Source organism: Hyaloscypha bicolor (genome assembly GCF_002865645.1).
Source record: "Hyaloscypha bicolor E unplaced genomic scaffold K444scaffold_124, whole genome shotgun sequence".
Taxonomy (NCBI): domain Eukaryota; kingdom Fungi; phylum Ascomycota; class Leotiomycetes; order Helotiales; family Hyaloscyphaceae; genus Hyaloscypha; species Hyaloscypha bicolor.
In genome coordinates, this window is record NW_020194626.1 from 1312996 (window position 1) to 1330359 (window position 17364).

The 17364-nt window shown below is 25.5% G+C and overlaps 1 protein-coding gene across 1 annotated transcript; it reads right to left on the reverse strand.

Annotated features, from left to right (window-relative positions):
* Positions 1-15813: 15813 nt before the first annotated feature.
* K444DRAFT_536701 (uncharacterized protein) lies at positions 15814-16053 on the reverse strand (the record flags this gene model as incomplete). The annotated part of the gene is made up of 1 exon (XM_024875403.1): positions 15814-16053. A coding segment is annotated over one exon (240 nt), but the record flags the coding sequence as incomplete, so codon positions are not given.
* Between the last annotated feature and the right edge of the window lie 1311 nt (positions 16054-17364).

Consider the following 17364-nt stretch of genomic DNA (forward strand, 5'->3'; position numbering starts at 1 on the left):
TACTATATTCTAACTAATATTCTAAAATAAAATTAAAGATAACTAGCTTTTTTATTTATTTTATTTATTTATTATTTAATTTTCTCTTAATTATAAAATATTTTAAATTATTATAATCTGATTTAATAATAATAATATATTAAATACAAAATACTAGAATAATAGCTAATAGTTTAGAATTATATATCTTATATCTGTTTTTAATTATAATTATTTTCTTTAAATAAAAAATAATAAAATATTACCTGGCTTTTACTTTTTTATTAATGAGCTAGAAAATTATATTTATAATTATAAATCCTGAAATATTCGTTTTTATATAAATCTTTAAGGCTAGATTAAAATAATAAAGAATTAATACTATTATAAATATAATTTATAGCTTTCTAAAAGCCTTATTTGCCTTATTTATCTAGCTAAAATAATATTATAAGTTTTTATTAGTTTTTAATAAATTAGTTAATTCTTTTATTATTCTAAAATATTTATAAATAAATCTCTAATAAAAGTTAGTAAAATCCAGAAATACTTAAACTTCTCAAATATTATTTTTTAGGGCTAGCTATTTTCTAATAGCTATAATCTGGCTAGCTTCTATTTTTATATTATCTAAACTAATTATAAATTCCAGGAATTCTATTTTCTTTATATTAAACTTGTATTTTACTAAGTTTATAAAAAGCTAGTATTATTATAATTATTCGAGTATATATTAAATTACTATTATATATTATTCTAAGTTCTCTAAATAAATTAAAATATTATTTAAATAAATTATATATTATTCTAAGTTCTCTAAATAAATTAAAATATTATCTAAATAAATTATCTAAATAATATTTATAAGACTTACTAGTATATAGTTAATATATATTTAGAATATTACTAAAGTATTAGATAGTTTAAAAGATATAATATAATATTTAAAATATTTATAATATATTTGAAATACTATTTTTTATTTATTACTCTTTTATATTTATAACTAATAATAAGTATTTTTTAAGTTTAGCTTTATATATATTTTTAATTTATAAAGCCTATTTATTATTTTACTAATAAGTAATAATAGTATTTAATTCTTAATAATAATTTCGTTTAGATTCTAGTAATTAATATATAAATATAAACTGCTTTTTTTTAGAATAAATATAATTAGAATATTAGCTAAGCTAGTAAAATAATAAAATAATTTTTTAAACTAATATTAAAATATTTCTAAAGAACTTTAAGCTTTCTTTCTAATAAAATATATATAGAACTATATAATAATTAGAATTCCGATTTCGGATTTATATAATAGTTAGATAATATATCTATAGTTTCTATAGAAAATACTCGAAAAAAATTCTAATATTTTTTAGAAAATATAATTATTTTATTTATAATAATAGTAATAATCTTTTAGCTATTTATTATAAAATAAGTAATTAATAAAAAAACTTATATTTTATATTTTATTATTTTAGTAAATTTCCTAGTATTTAGAACTTTAATTTTCTATAATTAAATCTAGTATTTTTATATTATTTCTCTAAAGAAAACTAGAAAATTAATCTAATAAAACTATAAGAATTCAAGTATTATATTAATATAATTTAGATTAAAATTATATAATATAAAATATATATTAGTCTTTTTTTAGTTATCTAATATATTCTTAGTAATAATTTTAAGAATATAATTTTTATATAAATAAATAAATAAAAATTCTAATAAAATACTTGTATTTAAAGCTAATTTCCTTTTTATATAATTAGTTTTTATACTCGAATTAATTAATGCTTTAATCTTTTATTTACTTTTTCTTATTTTAATAATAATTTTAATTATTATTCTCATTTTAGGAACTTTATTTTTTATAATATAAATAAATATAACTATTATAAAATATATCTATTTCCTGTTTTCTTTAGTTCTAGATATTTATATACTTTATAACTAGACTTATTATAGTTATAATAAATTAGTTTTTTCTAATTTAGATAAATAGTAATATAATAACTTTCTTTCTAATAAATAAAGCAAATTATATCCGGTTTTATAAATTCTAATATAAGTATTATATTAGATTCTATTACTATATTTTTATTATTCCGGTTTTATAAATCTTATAATAGAAATATATTTCTTTTCTATTTTCTTTTATTATTTTCTTTTACTTTTTTTCTATTTCTTTTCTTTTATTATTTTATTAGTTTATTATTATATTTCTATTAAATAAATAGATTTAAATTATTCTTAATTTTTATAATTATAAAAATAAGCTTTTTTCTATTTTATAAAATATTTTCTTAATAATTAATCTTATTTTAAATCTCTTATCTCAAGTTACTAAATAAGTTATTTTATTTTTATAATAAACTCATATATTCTAAGTTATTCTATTAGTAACTCAACTAGTAGACTAGATTTCTTTAGGCTTAGTAAATTTAGGAATTATATATTAATACCACGATACTATAATCCTTACTTCTAAATAATAACTTTACTAACCTTATATAAATAGCACTTTTATACCTATATAATAGTGCCATATATTACTAGTAAACCAATACTAATTAGTTAGTACTTATAAATCAGGAAGAAATAAGCTATACTTGCCTAAGATTCAGTTACTTAGGGGCAAAGCCATTATTCCAGTTAAAGAGGAAATAACTATTAAACCTATTACCTATAATTCGGTTATATAGGCAGAAAAGATATTTAATCTTACTAAGGCCTGATTATACTATATTAAAAGAGGGAATATCTATTAGTTCTATTACTTATAATTCGGTTATATAAGTAAGAAGGGTACTTAATCTTACTAAGTACTAAAACGGTTAGCCATTTAACTATCTTATTTTATTCCTATTTAACTCCTATAAAATCCTCTCAAAAACTACCTTCTTTTAAATCCCTGGGGCTCTTGAGCTTTAGAACTATCGAGTTCTCCCGGAATCTCGATATTTCACTTCTTAAATTTCACTTCCTAAATTTCTCGTTATAGACGAAATTTTTACCTCAAATATAATACTTTCTATAAACTACCTATTTTATAAACTACTTTCCTTTCTATAAATCTATTCTCTTTACGAATTATTATACCTTAAACTAGGTATAAGCCTATAGAATATATAATAGCAAAACCTATTATAGTAAATAATTTCTTTATTAGATCTATCTAATTTAATTATTTTATAGATAATAAATAAAAAAAATTTTTTCTTTTTAATATACTTTATTAGTTTAGAACTATATAGTACGGCTAGTAAGCTAGCATGTATCTCCGTAGTTTATATACAGGCCCAATTTCCAATATAGGTATAATAAATAGTTAGGGACGTACCCCTAGAATAGTAATAGTAAGGAAATAAAGAAAATGAGTATAAATCGCAATTCCTCTCCTATCTCCTATTCCTACTCTCCTATTTCCATATCCCCTATTTCTACCCCTATTTCTACCCCTATTTCCTCTTCTATTTCCTCTTCTATTTCTACTCCTATTTCCTCCCCTATTTCCTCCCCTATTTCCTCCCCTATTTCTACCCCTATTTCCTCCCCTATTTCTACCCCTATTTCTACTTCTTCCACTTCCACGCTTCGGTCCATATGCCATTTTCTTATATATATACTAGTCTCTTTTAAGAATACTAGTATATTCGGTATACTAATCTCCGTATATAATAGAACTTATAGGTTAAAAGCACTAGCCTCCAAGCTACCCTTGAATAGACTAAATAGTCTAATTCGTTCCTTCTTATATAGCTTATAATATAAAAGGAAGTGCTTTGCATTCTCAGTCTTCTCATATTTGTATTTATTATTAGATATTATTTTTAGCCTATATAAATAGGACTTTATATATCCGTGGCCTAGCTTTAATTAGAAGAAAGTACTAGCTAGTAGCCTTAAAGTTCCTAAAGGTAGCTGTATTTTCTTAGATACTTTCTATAGATATATATTACTATATGATTCTAGCTAGGTCTTTGGTTTAGTATAAGATTCTAAAAGTAGTCTATACTCTTATTTCTTAACTTTATTAATTTGAACCCCTAGAAAAGCAAAGGAGGTTTTTACTAATTCGGGGTCACCTAATATAGGGGAAGTAGTACCTATTTTAGCTAGTATATCTGCTTCTTCGTTCCCAATTATATCTGTATAGCCTGGGACCCAGATTAGTTCTATACTAGCTCCTTTAGCTATAAGGGCTTTAGTGGCTAGTATAGCTCTAATCTATTAACTTTGTCCCGGCTTATTAGAAGGAGTTTTTAATCTTAGTAAACCAGCTTGGTTATCTATATAGATATTATAAAGCTCCCCTCTCTTTGCTTTACTACTAGCATATTTAATAGCTCTAGTAACGCCTTCTAGTTCTCTATTATAGACTATAGCACTAGCACCTATATTCTGGCTTTCTCTATATTTAGCTATAACCAGTATATAGGAAGTTTCGTAACTATAGACTATAAGTCCTAGGCCTATTCCGATTCCTTTTTGAGTTTGAGATCTATCTATATATATAGATAATATAGAGCTATTATTATATAAAGTCTTTAAATAGAGATTATATAATATAGTAGTCTCTTCCTTAGGCTGTCTTAATATAGTAATTTTATAAGATACTTCTCTATTCCAGGGAGCAAAGTAAAAGTGTCTTATAGTCTCTAAGTCCTTAGAGACTATAAGTTCCTTAATAGAATCGACTATAATTTCAATTTGGGACATTTTAGCCATATAATCTTGAACTAGATCTGTATTTAGACTATAAATAGAGTCTATATTAGAGTCTACTAATTCTAATTACTTAGATCTTTAGAAGAACTTCTCAAACTCTAGTCTAATAGGATGATTTAGACTTAATTTAAGGATACGGAGGATATATTGGCAATAACTATGGTTTAGCCTTATAATAGGTGGAAGTAAAGCTAATTCGACCTCTATAGGAATAATAGGAGCCGTTTTAAATATTCCTAAAGTTTTTCTTAAAGCTAGGTTCTGAATAGCTTATAAAGGCCTAATTTGAGCTTTATTTTCGGTCTTCTACTATAGTAAGGAACCATAGTCTATTATACTAGTAATACAGGCTAAATATAGCTGTCTAATTACAAATGGGAATAAATCACGTGATATATTCGTAAGTCTCTGAACCCTATAAAAGGCTTGTTTTGCTTTAGAAGTTCTATAAGCTATATATTCCTTAAATCTGAGATTCTCGTCGAAATATATTCCTATTTACTTAACTACTTTACTAGGGGAAACTAGTTCCCCATTAGGTAGTTTTAAGCTAGGTTTGTTCTTGGAATTATTAAAGTAAATAAACTTAGTCTTATCTATATTAAAGCTAATAGCATTTTTATTCCCTAGATTAACTATATCCTTTACTTCCCGCTCTAAAGTCTTAATATTCTTTTTAAGGCTATTAGAAGCAGTAGTAAGAGTTATATTATCTAAATAGGACTTAAAACTAATATTTGCTAATTTAAATAGATCTCGGATATAGATTAGGAATAGTATAGGTAATATAGGACTCCCTTATAGAATGCTAGTAAATATAGACTTAAATGCTTCTATACTATTATTAAAAGCTAGTTTTAATATTCGGTTATCTAGGAACGACAATACCCAGAGAATAAGGCTAGTAGGTAGTAATAAACTAATTATAATCTATAATAGCCTATTCTTGGATACGTAATCAAAAGCACCTTTAATATCTAGGAAAAGAGTAGTAGTTTTCAGCTTATAGGACTTATTAGTCTCTACTTTATTCTATAGTAATAAAGCAGTATTAATAGCTAACTTATATAGCCTATCTCCTATTTGGGAAGGGTATAATAGGTTACTAGTCTCGGCTAAATAACTAAGTCTCTTAGCTAATATTCTCTCAGAAACCTTCCCTAAGCAATTAAATAAGGAAATAACTCGATATACTTTAGGTAGGGAATAGTTTGGTTTTCCTGATTTCTTTAGAATAAAGCCAGTAGCTTATTTCCAGACTTTAGAATAGTACCCCTTATTAATAAATAAGGAATATAGCCTATAAAAAATATCTAAAGCAGCTCTATAAGTATAAACTATAATCTCTTAAGTAACTAAGTCTAGTCCTGGGGTTTTCTCCTTTATCTTAGAGGTATATACTTGTTCTAGCTCTATTCTGGATAGAATAGGCCAGTTCTACTTTAAACTAGGCCTATAGTTTATTAGGCTAATAGGCTTAGTATTAGGGGATAATAGGAAAAGCTCAGCTCTAAAGATATTATACTTCTTTTAGAAAGTCGACTTTAAATTACTATTACTATTATTACTACTATTTCTACTATTACTACTTAAGATACTAGGGATTAGTTTATATAAGATATCTTTAGTATATTTCATAGCTTTAAAAATCGACTGGGAGTCTTTATTCTCTAAGAACTTATTCCAATATACTAGCTTAGTGCCTTTAATAGTAATAAAGTAGGTATTCTTTATATTTTGGAGTTCTTATTTATAGAGAGTATACCCTGAGGCTTTAGACTTATGGCTATAATATAGTATTGATTTATATAAAGTCTTTAAGTCCTTATTTTACTAGGGTTTAGAATATGAACTAATAGTAGATTTTGAAATACTATTACTAGCCGTATCCACTATTCTATTAGTAAAGTCTTTAGCTAATAGGTCTAGTTTATAGTTTCCAGGTATACTAGTAAGTAGAAAGGGCATATTATTAAGGCTACTAATAAGGTAGCTTATAAATTTAGCCCAGTTCGCTTTCCTAGTATTAAATCTAACTGGATTAGAACTAGAGCTATAAGTCGACTTACTAATAGTAAATAGTACCCCAAAGTAATTAGAACCTAAGTCTAGTAGTACTTGCTAGTCTTTAATCTTAGTTACTATTTTACTAGTAGCAAAACTTAAGTCTAATATAGAAGAAGTAGATATATTAGATCTATAGAAAGTACCTTCCCCTATTTTATTTAATAGCCTTAGAGAATAGCTCTCTATATAGCTAATTAAATGAATTATATAACTGCTTTAAGGCCTTAGGAAATCCTACTAAGGATAATATATATTAAAATCGCCTAGTAATAAAGAGCTATTAAAGAAAGTAGTAGGTAAAATGTCCTCTCTTAATATAATTAATATACTATTAGGGTCTTCTGGGTGAATTATATTATAGAAATTAATTAGCTGTATTTTTAGTATACCTAGACTTAAGTCTATAATTAGGTAATCTGGATTACTTAGTGAGTTTTGAGCTAGGCTAGCCTGTAATTCACGGGCTATATAAATTAAGGTTCTAGGTTTCAAGGTACCGTAATTCGGGAGTATTTAATAATAGCTCGAGTATATAATAGAATAATATTTCCGATTATTACTATCCCTTACTATTACTTATAGTTCCTGGATTACTAGGACTTTAATATCTAATTCTATAGCTATTTATAAGACGTTTTTAGTAGTAGTTCTATTATGATTTATATTAAATTATAGTACTTTTATATAGTTACTCATTAATAGTAATAGTAGGAATTAAAGTAGTAGCTTGCTTTATAGCTAAGTAAACTTTATATAGCTTAGAACTAGCTAAATATATAGTACTTAAGTAATTGGAGTATTTAGTAATTATATAGGGGCATTTTTTACTCTTCTTTTTATAGATAGAGCAAAAATGGTTCTCAGTTATATGACTTTCCCTATATAGTAAATATATAGGTTCTCTTTTGCAAATAGAATCTAAGTACCCGTACCCTGTATACCTAGTATACTATATAATACTAGAGATAGTATAATATTTTACTACCTTAGTAGAGATTCCGGCTATAAGAAGTCTATTTTTAATAGCTCTATTAGCTTGGATCTCGGTAGGGAATGCCACTACTACTAAACCGGCTTACTAGAGGCCTGAGTCTCTCTTTTCCTTAGAAGTGGCCTAATAAGGCTAGCCAATAGGCTCTAGTCCTTTATTAAAGGTCTTGATTTCTTCTAGGACTAAGTCTATTCCTTCGGGTATATTGAACTTACGAATAGGTATACTATAGATAATAACTTTATATTATGGTTCCTCTTTTTATATGCTTTTAACTAAGGGAAGTACCCCCTTTATAATCTTAATATTTAAAACCAGAAAATCAGAGTTAAACTCCGGAGTAGTATTTACTATAATATTACCCCTTAAGGAAAGAGAGACTATAGAGATTACTAGTCCCTTAATTTCCTTAAAGCAAAAAGCAGTATTAAGCGAATTACGAGTAGAAATAGCTAAAAAGGAAGTAGCCTGCTCTATATAAGCTAGTAGGAAAGTGTATTTCCTAGAGAGGGCTGTGTTTTTAGCATCACGTGTGCTATATAGACTAGTATTACGAGTACTAGTATTAGTGCCACGAGTACTACTACTACTAGTAAGTATACTAGTACCATTCCCTCCCTGATTTTTGGACTTAGTATATAATACTAAAGTCCAGTCCAATACTGAGTTTATGGGTTCTTGACTAGCTATACTAGCCCAAGTAGGCTTAGCTTGTATAGCTTGTATAGGCTTCGTAGGGGCAGTTTTTGCTTGTATTCTTGCTTGAATTTCGATCCGTTTAGTGGCATTTTCGAGGTTCGCTACTTGAGAGGCTAGTAGAATACTAGTATGGCGGATACGGCCGAATTCAGTATATTCCCTGAAGATTTCTACTAGATCTAGTAGTCGAGATTATTGATTATAGGAAGTAGTAATACTAATAGCCTTGACTATTAGTTCCCGGGCTTGGCGAATCAGTAATTTAGCTTCGTTCGAAGCTTGGTTCTGATATTGGTGGTGGTTTCCGTGGTTTTGGTATTCCTTATTAATATCGCTATTAATATTGCTCGAGCTAGGGCTACGCTTTAGCCCGTTTAGTGTACGGCTCTGTCGATTCGCACTAGCCTGATTAAGCTGAGAAAAAGGGGCTGCGAGTTCGTCTGAGGATATGGGGTTCGTGGTTAAATCGAAGGCGAACTGGGAACCTGGGGGGAATTGAGGTAATGGGGGGCTAGTAGGTAGCTCTAGCTCCGAGCTAGGGCTCTCAGGGAGCTCTCCGAGGTCCTGGGGGTCGATATTAGGGGGGCTGGAGCCCGGGGGGTCAGGGGGGGCCATTTAGCCGGCTCTAGTTCTACTTATAGTAGGTTCTAGAGCCTGGGGCTAAAGGGAGTAAGTGTATGGAGTGAGTTCTGTAGGTAGGTGAAGTGTGTAACTGAAAGTAAGGGGGGTAAAAAACCGGAAAAAAAAGTTGTCTGTGAAGAGAACCTTCAAAAGTACGTGAAGCCACTAGGGGGGGGTCGAGTTATCTCATCTGGGAATAGTTTATATCAAATTAAGGCTTGTAAGGAGCAGGAGGAGGAGGATACTTTGACTAAAGCTCGGAAGGAGCTTAAGAGAGCCGAACGCCGCTATTAAGCTGAACTTGATAGGGTTGAAAAAGAGAGGAAAAGGGAAGAGGATATTGCTCGCAAGGAGCAGGAGAAGCTTGAAAAGGCCATAAGAAGAGAACAAGAGAGAGCTGAAAGGAATGAGAGAAAGAGAATAGAAGAAGAAGCAAAGGAGGCTAGAAGACAGGAGTTACTCGCTCAGGGAAAGAAGCCTAGGGGGAGAAAGCGCAAGATTAATGCTATTAATACCCAAAGCACGGAAACTAGTACGCAGGCTAGTATGTAATATTAATGGGAGGCTAAAGGAACCAATACTATATAAAATAAGAATGATTCCTGCACTTGACTCTTAATATATAGCAAAAGTGAATATAATATAATAATTTTAGCCTAAAAATTAATACTTATCTCCGTATTGCAAAGGCTAAAACAGGTCGTATAAGGCCCATATTATATCATTTTAACAGGCTAATTGAGCTCTATGATAATATAAATTTTTTATTATGATATCTTATATGGTTACATTAATATTTAATTAATTATATAAAATGTCGGAGTTAGTAGTATATCGGAGTTGCTGTAACCGACGAGCGTAGTAAGGCGGCCCAAACAGGGTGAGGATTAGCCGACGAGTAGAGCTTTCTTCTCTTATTAAAGGCTAATTTAAGAATACTATAAATAATACGAAATTTAAAAAAGCTATTTATTTAGAATATATTAGTATAATTTAGAATATAATTTATTATAATAAGTTTTTTTAATATCTAGTAGTAAAGATAGAAATTAAGTAATAATTAAAGGCAAATACTAATTAATATAAAGAATTATATAGGATTTAATATAAGAATATAGCTAAGCAAGTTCGGATTATTTTTAAATAAATTCGGGAATATGAAATAAGATTATTTAAGAATAATAAATCTTATTTTAGGTATATTAAGAAGAAATTAGATTAGCTAAGGTATTATATAATATATAACTATTATTTGAGTATTTTCTGTATTTTTGGCGTCTTATAAACTAGTTGCGGACTTTAATTAATAATGATTTTTGACCTTTGAAAAATGGGAAGTATAGAACTATATAAGTAGTATAAAGCGCCAGCCTAAAATACGCTAGAACTATAGGAACCCTGGGAACTATAAGAACCGTTCCTAAGCGAGAACCGTCCCTTAGGCTCTGGAACTCTAGTTACCGCATATATTCCGAATTTTTACGGGAATTATAACTTAAGTAATATTACTATAATTATTTTTAGGAATCCTATAGTAAGGTAATAAAAGAAGATCCTAATTATTTTATTATTTCGGGCTCTAAATAGGATTTTTCTATTATTTTTAATATTTAAAAAATAAATATAAATAAATAAGAAATTAAATATAATATAATAGGTTATAATTTCTAAAAATTATATTATTTTAGCGGTTTTAAGGTTTTAGTTATATAGTAAAGGCTATAGCCTTTTATATATAACTTGCGGAAATTATATAAGAAAGCTAGTTTTTCTATAATTCTAGAAAATAATTTCTTTTTAGTATTTAATTAATTAAGCTTTTATATATTATATACTATTTATACTTTACTATTTATATTTTTGATTTTATTATTTTATTATTAAATTACGTTTTATATTCTAGTATATTTTATATAGGTTTTTGTCTTATTATAATTTCTCTCTTATAATAATCTAAACTAATAAGAATTTTAAAAGAAGTTAATATTATTCCGGATTATATAATATTCCGAGAAATTAATCTATTATACTTTTCTTCTACTATATTCTTTCTAGTAATCTTATTACTAGTATATATATAAGGCCTATAAGATTATAGGATAGGGCTTAAGAGTAATAGTTAGGTTACTAGTCTATAAGTATTTATTATTCTAGGATTTAATTAAAGAATAGCCTTTATTTAAGGTTTTTTAATTTTCGGGTTTTCGGGAAAGTTTCTAATATATTATTAGTATATATTTATAAAAGTATAAAAACCTGATTTCTCTAAGGGTTTTAAAGCTTTTTGCTTTTATTATTCTAAAGTCTATTACTTATATTTCTGAGGTTTTATTATCTTAGTAATACTTATATTTCTAATAGTTCTAAATTAGTTTATTTAAAATCCTCTATAGAATTAAAGAAAATAAGCTTTAAATATTATTATGAGTATAGTATTTAGGGCTTAGAAAGCAAGATAAAAGATTTCTTATAAAGATAATTTAAAGCTAAAGAAAAGAAAACTAGAATATAGAAAACTATAAGGAAATATATATATCTTATAATATACTAGTTCTAAAGAAGCTTAGTTTTCTAAATATCTCTAGTATATTCCAAGTATACTTCCCTAGTAAGGCGGCCGCATTATATATATCTAGAAAACATCTAGTATCTAGCTAGATATCTCAGATACCGGATATCTAGGAATTATAATAATAATAAAAAAGAAGGCTATAAGATTACTTTTATATTTATAATTATATTAATAAATAATAAAGCTAAAAGATATTATAGAATTAATTAAAAATAATTAAAGAAAACTTAGAAAGAAATAGAAATAGAAACTAGAAAATAATAATAAAAGAAGTTATTATATATATAATTATTATAAAAAAAGAAAATATATAAAAATATAAAAAGATTCTTTTATAAAATAGTATTTTAGTATTTTAAATTAAGCTAATTAGAATATTTAGTTCCTAAATAAAATTATAATTATTAGCTAGTTCTTATATCTGAAATATAATTATTCTTTTTTCTTATTTATTTAGCCCTAATTTAATTAAATACTTTTTATATTTATTATTTAAATTATATTAATAAAACTATTTCCTAAAATACTAGAAATTTATTTTAATTAAATATTTTACTAGAATAAATTAATAAATCTTAGAAATAAAATCTTAGAAAAGAAATATAATTATAATATATATAAAGTCATATATAACTTAAGAATATATAATAAACCTCGAATATTATAAATATTAATTAAAGAAATTAATAGCTCTTTAATATTATAATTATATTATTATTTATATTATAAGAATTAGATTTATAAATTACTAATTATATATATATTATTAGGGCCTCTTATTTAGAAAAGGCTTTTCTAAATCTTATAAAAGAAATAGAAATTAGTTTTATATTAAATTTAATATTATAATTTTATAACTTATTAATTTATTTTACTATTTTATTACTTATTAATAAATATATAAAAATAATATAATATATTCTAATTATTAAAGAAATCTCGGTTTCTAAACTAATAAAGCTATTTATATATTATATTATTAAAAACTTTAATATATTTATAAATATGACTTCTAATAAAATATAAATTTTTATAAATTTTTTTTAGTTAAGTTTATATTTCTATTTAAAAATTTAGTAATAATTAAATATAATATTTTATTTATAAATAAATAAATAAATAAAGAATCTAAATTAAATTCTAAAATAATATTTAAAGTATTATACTAGCTATTAATAAAATAACTAAATAATAAAGCTTATTTTTATAGAATTTATATATTTAATAATAGAAATATTTCTATTTTATTCTAGTATTAAATTATATATTAAAAAAAAATTAAAAAAAAGTAATAGATATATAAAAAAAGTATTATAATATAAAATATATTAATATAAAGTTTAAGATATATAATAAAATTATAGAAATTATAGAAATATAAAAATAAATATATTATTTAGAATTATTATTATTATATTAAATCTATAATATTTTCTATTTTTTTTATTAAAATTATAATATTTATAAACTAGTATTATAATAGAACTAGAACTAGTTAAAATTAAGAATTAAAAAAAGTTTAAAATAGAATTTATTATAGTTTATAAAAAATATAAAAAATATAAAAAAAAATTTATTTATTAATAAATAATATATAAGAATTAATAAATAATTTAGAAATTATAATTTAAGAATTATAAAAATATTTTTAAAAAAATATTATAATATTATTAGCTAAATAATAATATAAAAAATAAATACTTTTATTAGAAAACTATTAAAAATTATATAAAAATTATTAAATACTTTAAATACTTTAATTTCTATATTTTATAAATATCTTATTTTTATTATTATTCTTATTAGAATTATTTTAAGAAACGAAAAATAAATTAATCTAAAAAGCTATTAGTTATTAATAAAAAATATTAATTATATTTATATTAAGCTAATAAGAATTATTTAACTTATATTTTAAATTATTAGAAGAATTTATTAGTCTCGAATAATAGTTTTAATATAAAAAGTATATAAAGTTTAATAAAAAAAATTAAAAAATAATAGTTTTTTTATAAGGTATTTATTAGTAAGTAATAAGATAATAGAATGAATTAGTGAGTTATGAAATTATAGTATTAAATTTAGTATAGAACTAATTTCTGTCTTTTCTATAAGGTTCAGGGAAGCCCTTTCTAAATAGGAGGCCCTAATAACATATATATAATTAGTAATTTATAAGCCTAATACTTATAATATAAATAATAGTTAGTTATAAAGTTAAAAGGCCTCTAATTTCCCTAATTAATACCTGTAATATCCGAGGTTTATTATATGCCCTTAAGTTATATATAATTTTATATATATTATAATTATATCCTCTTTCTAGAATCTTATTTCTAAGATCTATTAATTTATTCTAGTAAATATTTAATTAATTAATTATTTAATTAAGGTAAACTTCTAGTATTTTGGAAAGTAGTTTTACTAATATAATCTGGATAATAGATATAAAAATTATCTAATTAGATTAGAGCTAAGTAAGCGAGAAGGAAAGGTAATTATATTCCAGATATAGGAGCTAGCTAGTAATCGCGATTTCGTTTGGGATCTAAATATTCTAATTAGCTTAATCCAAAGTATTAAGGTACTATCCTATAAAATTAATACTACTTATTAGATCTTATATTAGAATAATCTAAATAGCTATATAGAAAGAATTTAATAAATATTTATATAAGAAACTCATATAAATATTTCTAAGATCCTAGAGATTATTTACGGGCTTCTAGAAGTATATATTAATTAGTTATACTAATTTCCGATTAGAACTAGTACGAAAACTAGTAATTAATTCAGGTAGTTCTTTATTTCTATAAAAGAACTTTTTTATATTACTATATACTCTTTTTCTTTCTAATAATTATATATATTATTAAGAGAATAAAAGTATATATTAAGTATATAATATAGATAAAGAAATAAAGCTCTTTTATATATACTATATATATAAATCGAGTGGCTAGTATATGTATTCTATATATATACCAGGCTTATAAATTGCTCTTTTAATACTTCTATATAATTAAGAGCTCCTATAGGATCTGTATATATAAGAAGAGAGTAGAGGCTAGCTCCTATATATAAATAGAACGGGCTATCTTTAGTAAACTATAGCTAAAACCCCTTATAGGAGAAAAGATAATCTATAGAAGAATAATGAGCCGTAATAAAAGAGAAGACAGAAAGTAATTAGACGAACTAAGCTAAGTAGATAGCTATGGATTAAACTATCCGAGCGGAATTCGAATTATACGAATATTATATAGTAAAACTACTATATCTCTCTTCCGGATACCGAGAATTCTAGCTCCTATAGGCCTATAGGCCCACTAGTTCATTCCACTCCTATAGCCTTCCTAAATATCACGAATTTGTCCCGGTATAAGGCCTTTATAAGTCTATCTATTACTTACTCTGAGGTAGGAATATAGTAGAGGTTAATTCGTCCTTCTATAAGCTTTTTATAGACGAAATAGTACTAGATATTAATATGTTTGACTCGTCCGTAGAATTAATTATTCTTTACAAGTATAATAGTTCTTTAATTATTCTTATAGATAATTATGGCCTCGAGACCGGGATCTCTCGGGTTAATTTACTTAAGGAACCCTTAAAGCCAGATAGCTTCCTTAGTAGTATTTATTTAACTAATATATTCCGCTTTATATATAGATAGGGATATTATAGGCTAGTATTTAGAAGACCAGGAAATTATAGTATTCCCGAAGCTAAAAACGTATCCGGATATTAATTAATAGATATCTGGATCCCCGGCCTAATCCGAGTTTATATAGCCAGAAAATAGCTATAAAGTACCGTAAAAAACCAGCCCTAGATCTGCTATATTATAGAAGTACCAGAGGATCCGTTCTATAGCTCTTATATAGGTCTTATTAGGATTTAAAGAGAATTATAAGATTACTAAAACCGTAAAAATAAGATTCAGATAGGTCCCGAGTATAGCATATATTAGGAAGCTTATAATAGACTAATACTTATAATAGAGTATTTAATTCGCTTAATTATCCGCAGGTATAAACCGGGAAAAGATTTCTATTAGTATAGAGACGGGCTTATAAAAGCCAAACCCGTAATCTTAAAGTACCTTTTCTATATAAGCTTTCTGGAAAAGCCAGAGAATCCGTTATAGACGGTTACGGATAACCTCTATTCTAAGGTAGAAGTAGTATACTTCAAGATCTAATATCTTAACCCGCTTATTTAGAGTAGCCTTAATTCTATTAATATCTGGCTTAGAAGCCCCGGTAATTAGGAGATTATTTATATAGATTATAATAATTATATTATCCCGGTAAAAGATAGAGAAGTTAGTATTAAGAGATTTAAAATCGAGTAAGGCCAGGAAGATAGTAAGTATATTATATTAGACCTATAAAAATTACTTTAAATTATAGAGGGCTTTTCTTAATTTTATTATTCTAGAGATCTTATAGTTTATAAGGAATTTAATCTAGATATTCTTATTTATATCTTTATATCTTTATATAGTCTTAATATTTATTTATTTAATTTCTTAGTTATATATAGCTATAAGAGCGAAAATAGCCTTATAAGATATAGGCTTAATTATAGAAATAAAGGTCTTATAAAAGTCCAGGCCCTCTTTCTACTCAAACCTATAAATAACCTAGCGGGCCTTATACTAGAGAATCTTTCTATATATTCTATACTTGATTTTAAAGACATATTTACTTATAAGTATTTAATAATTTAATAGGTAGTCTTATTTAGTTTATATCCTATTTTCTACTAAAAACTAGTATTTCTCTTGAATTACTTATTCCTACTACTTTTATTATCTGCTATCCTTAGCTTCTTATAATATTTATAGCTCGAAAGACTTATAGGAATTAGTATAACTAAGAAAGGAAAAGAGAGAGAGCTTATTAAATATAGAAAAGTAGATTAGGAAAAGATAGAATATAAGAGGATTAAGAGAATCGGATACTTAATAGAGGAACTCATAAGAGAGAAAGAAATACTCGAGAGATTCTGGTTTATCTATATTCGTATTTATAATTAAGGAGAAGGAAGTTTATAGATAAAGTTCTAGGTAATAGATATATTTAAAAGAGTTAGTATCTTTATTCTCTAAGGGCAAATAGAACTCGGGATTAGGGTCTGAATCTATAGACGGTTCCGGAAAGAAAAGGTTCTCGAAATTATAAATAAGCTTATTTTCTACTATAGCTTACGGATATAGAGAAGCTTAGTATAAGTTCTCCGGATTCTCTGGTTCTTTAAAGTCGGAATTGAGTTCCGGATACCAGAAATACTCTTATTTAATAACCTATAGAAGGAGAGGCTCTTATTCTAGCAAAGTACCTTCTCAGAAGGCCCGTAGACTTAGCTTAATAGATAAGCCTTACTAGGCGGAGCTATAGACGGTCTATAAGCGAGAAGATATAAAGTTAATTACTAGAGAGGCTTCTGGGAAGTATTTAATAGATATAGTCCGTAAGAATTATGGCTAAGGTATACCTGGAGCTAGTAGCTAGTTCCGGACGAGTAAAGTATAACTTAGAGCTATTAGAACGGGAAGAGGCTCAGGAGAAGAACATACTACTCTCTCGGGAGAAGAACTACCAAACTCGAGCCAGAAGTTATTATAAGAGATAGGTAAAGCTTACTAGAGGTTCCGGTAGATTAACTAGTATAGGCCTGGCGGTTAAGA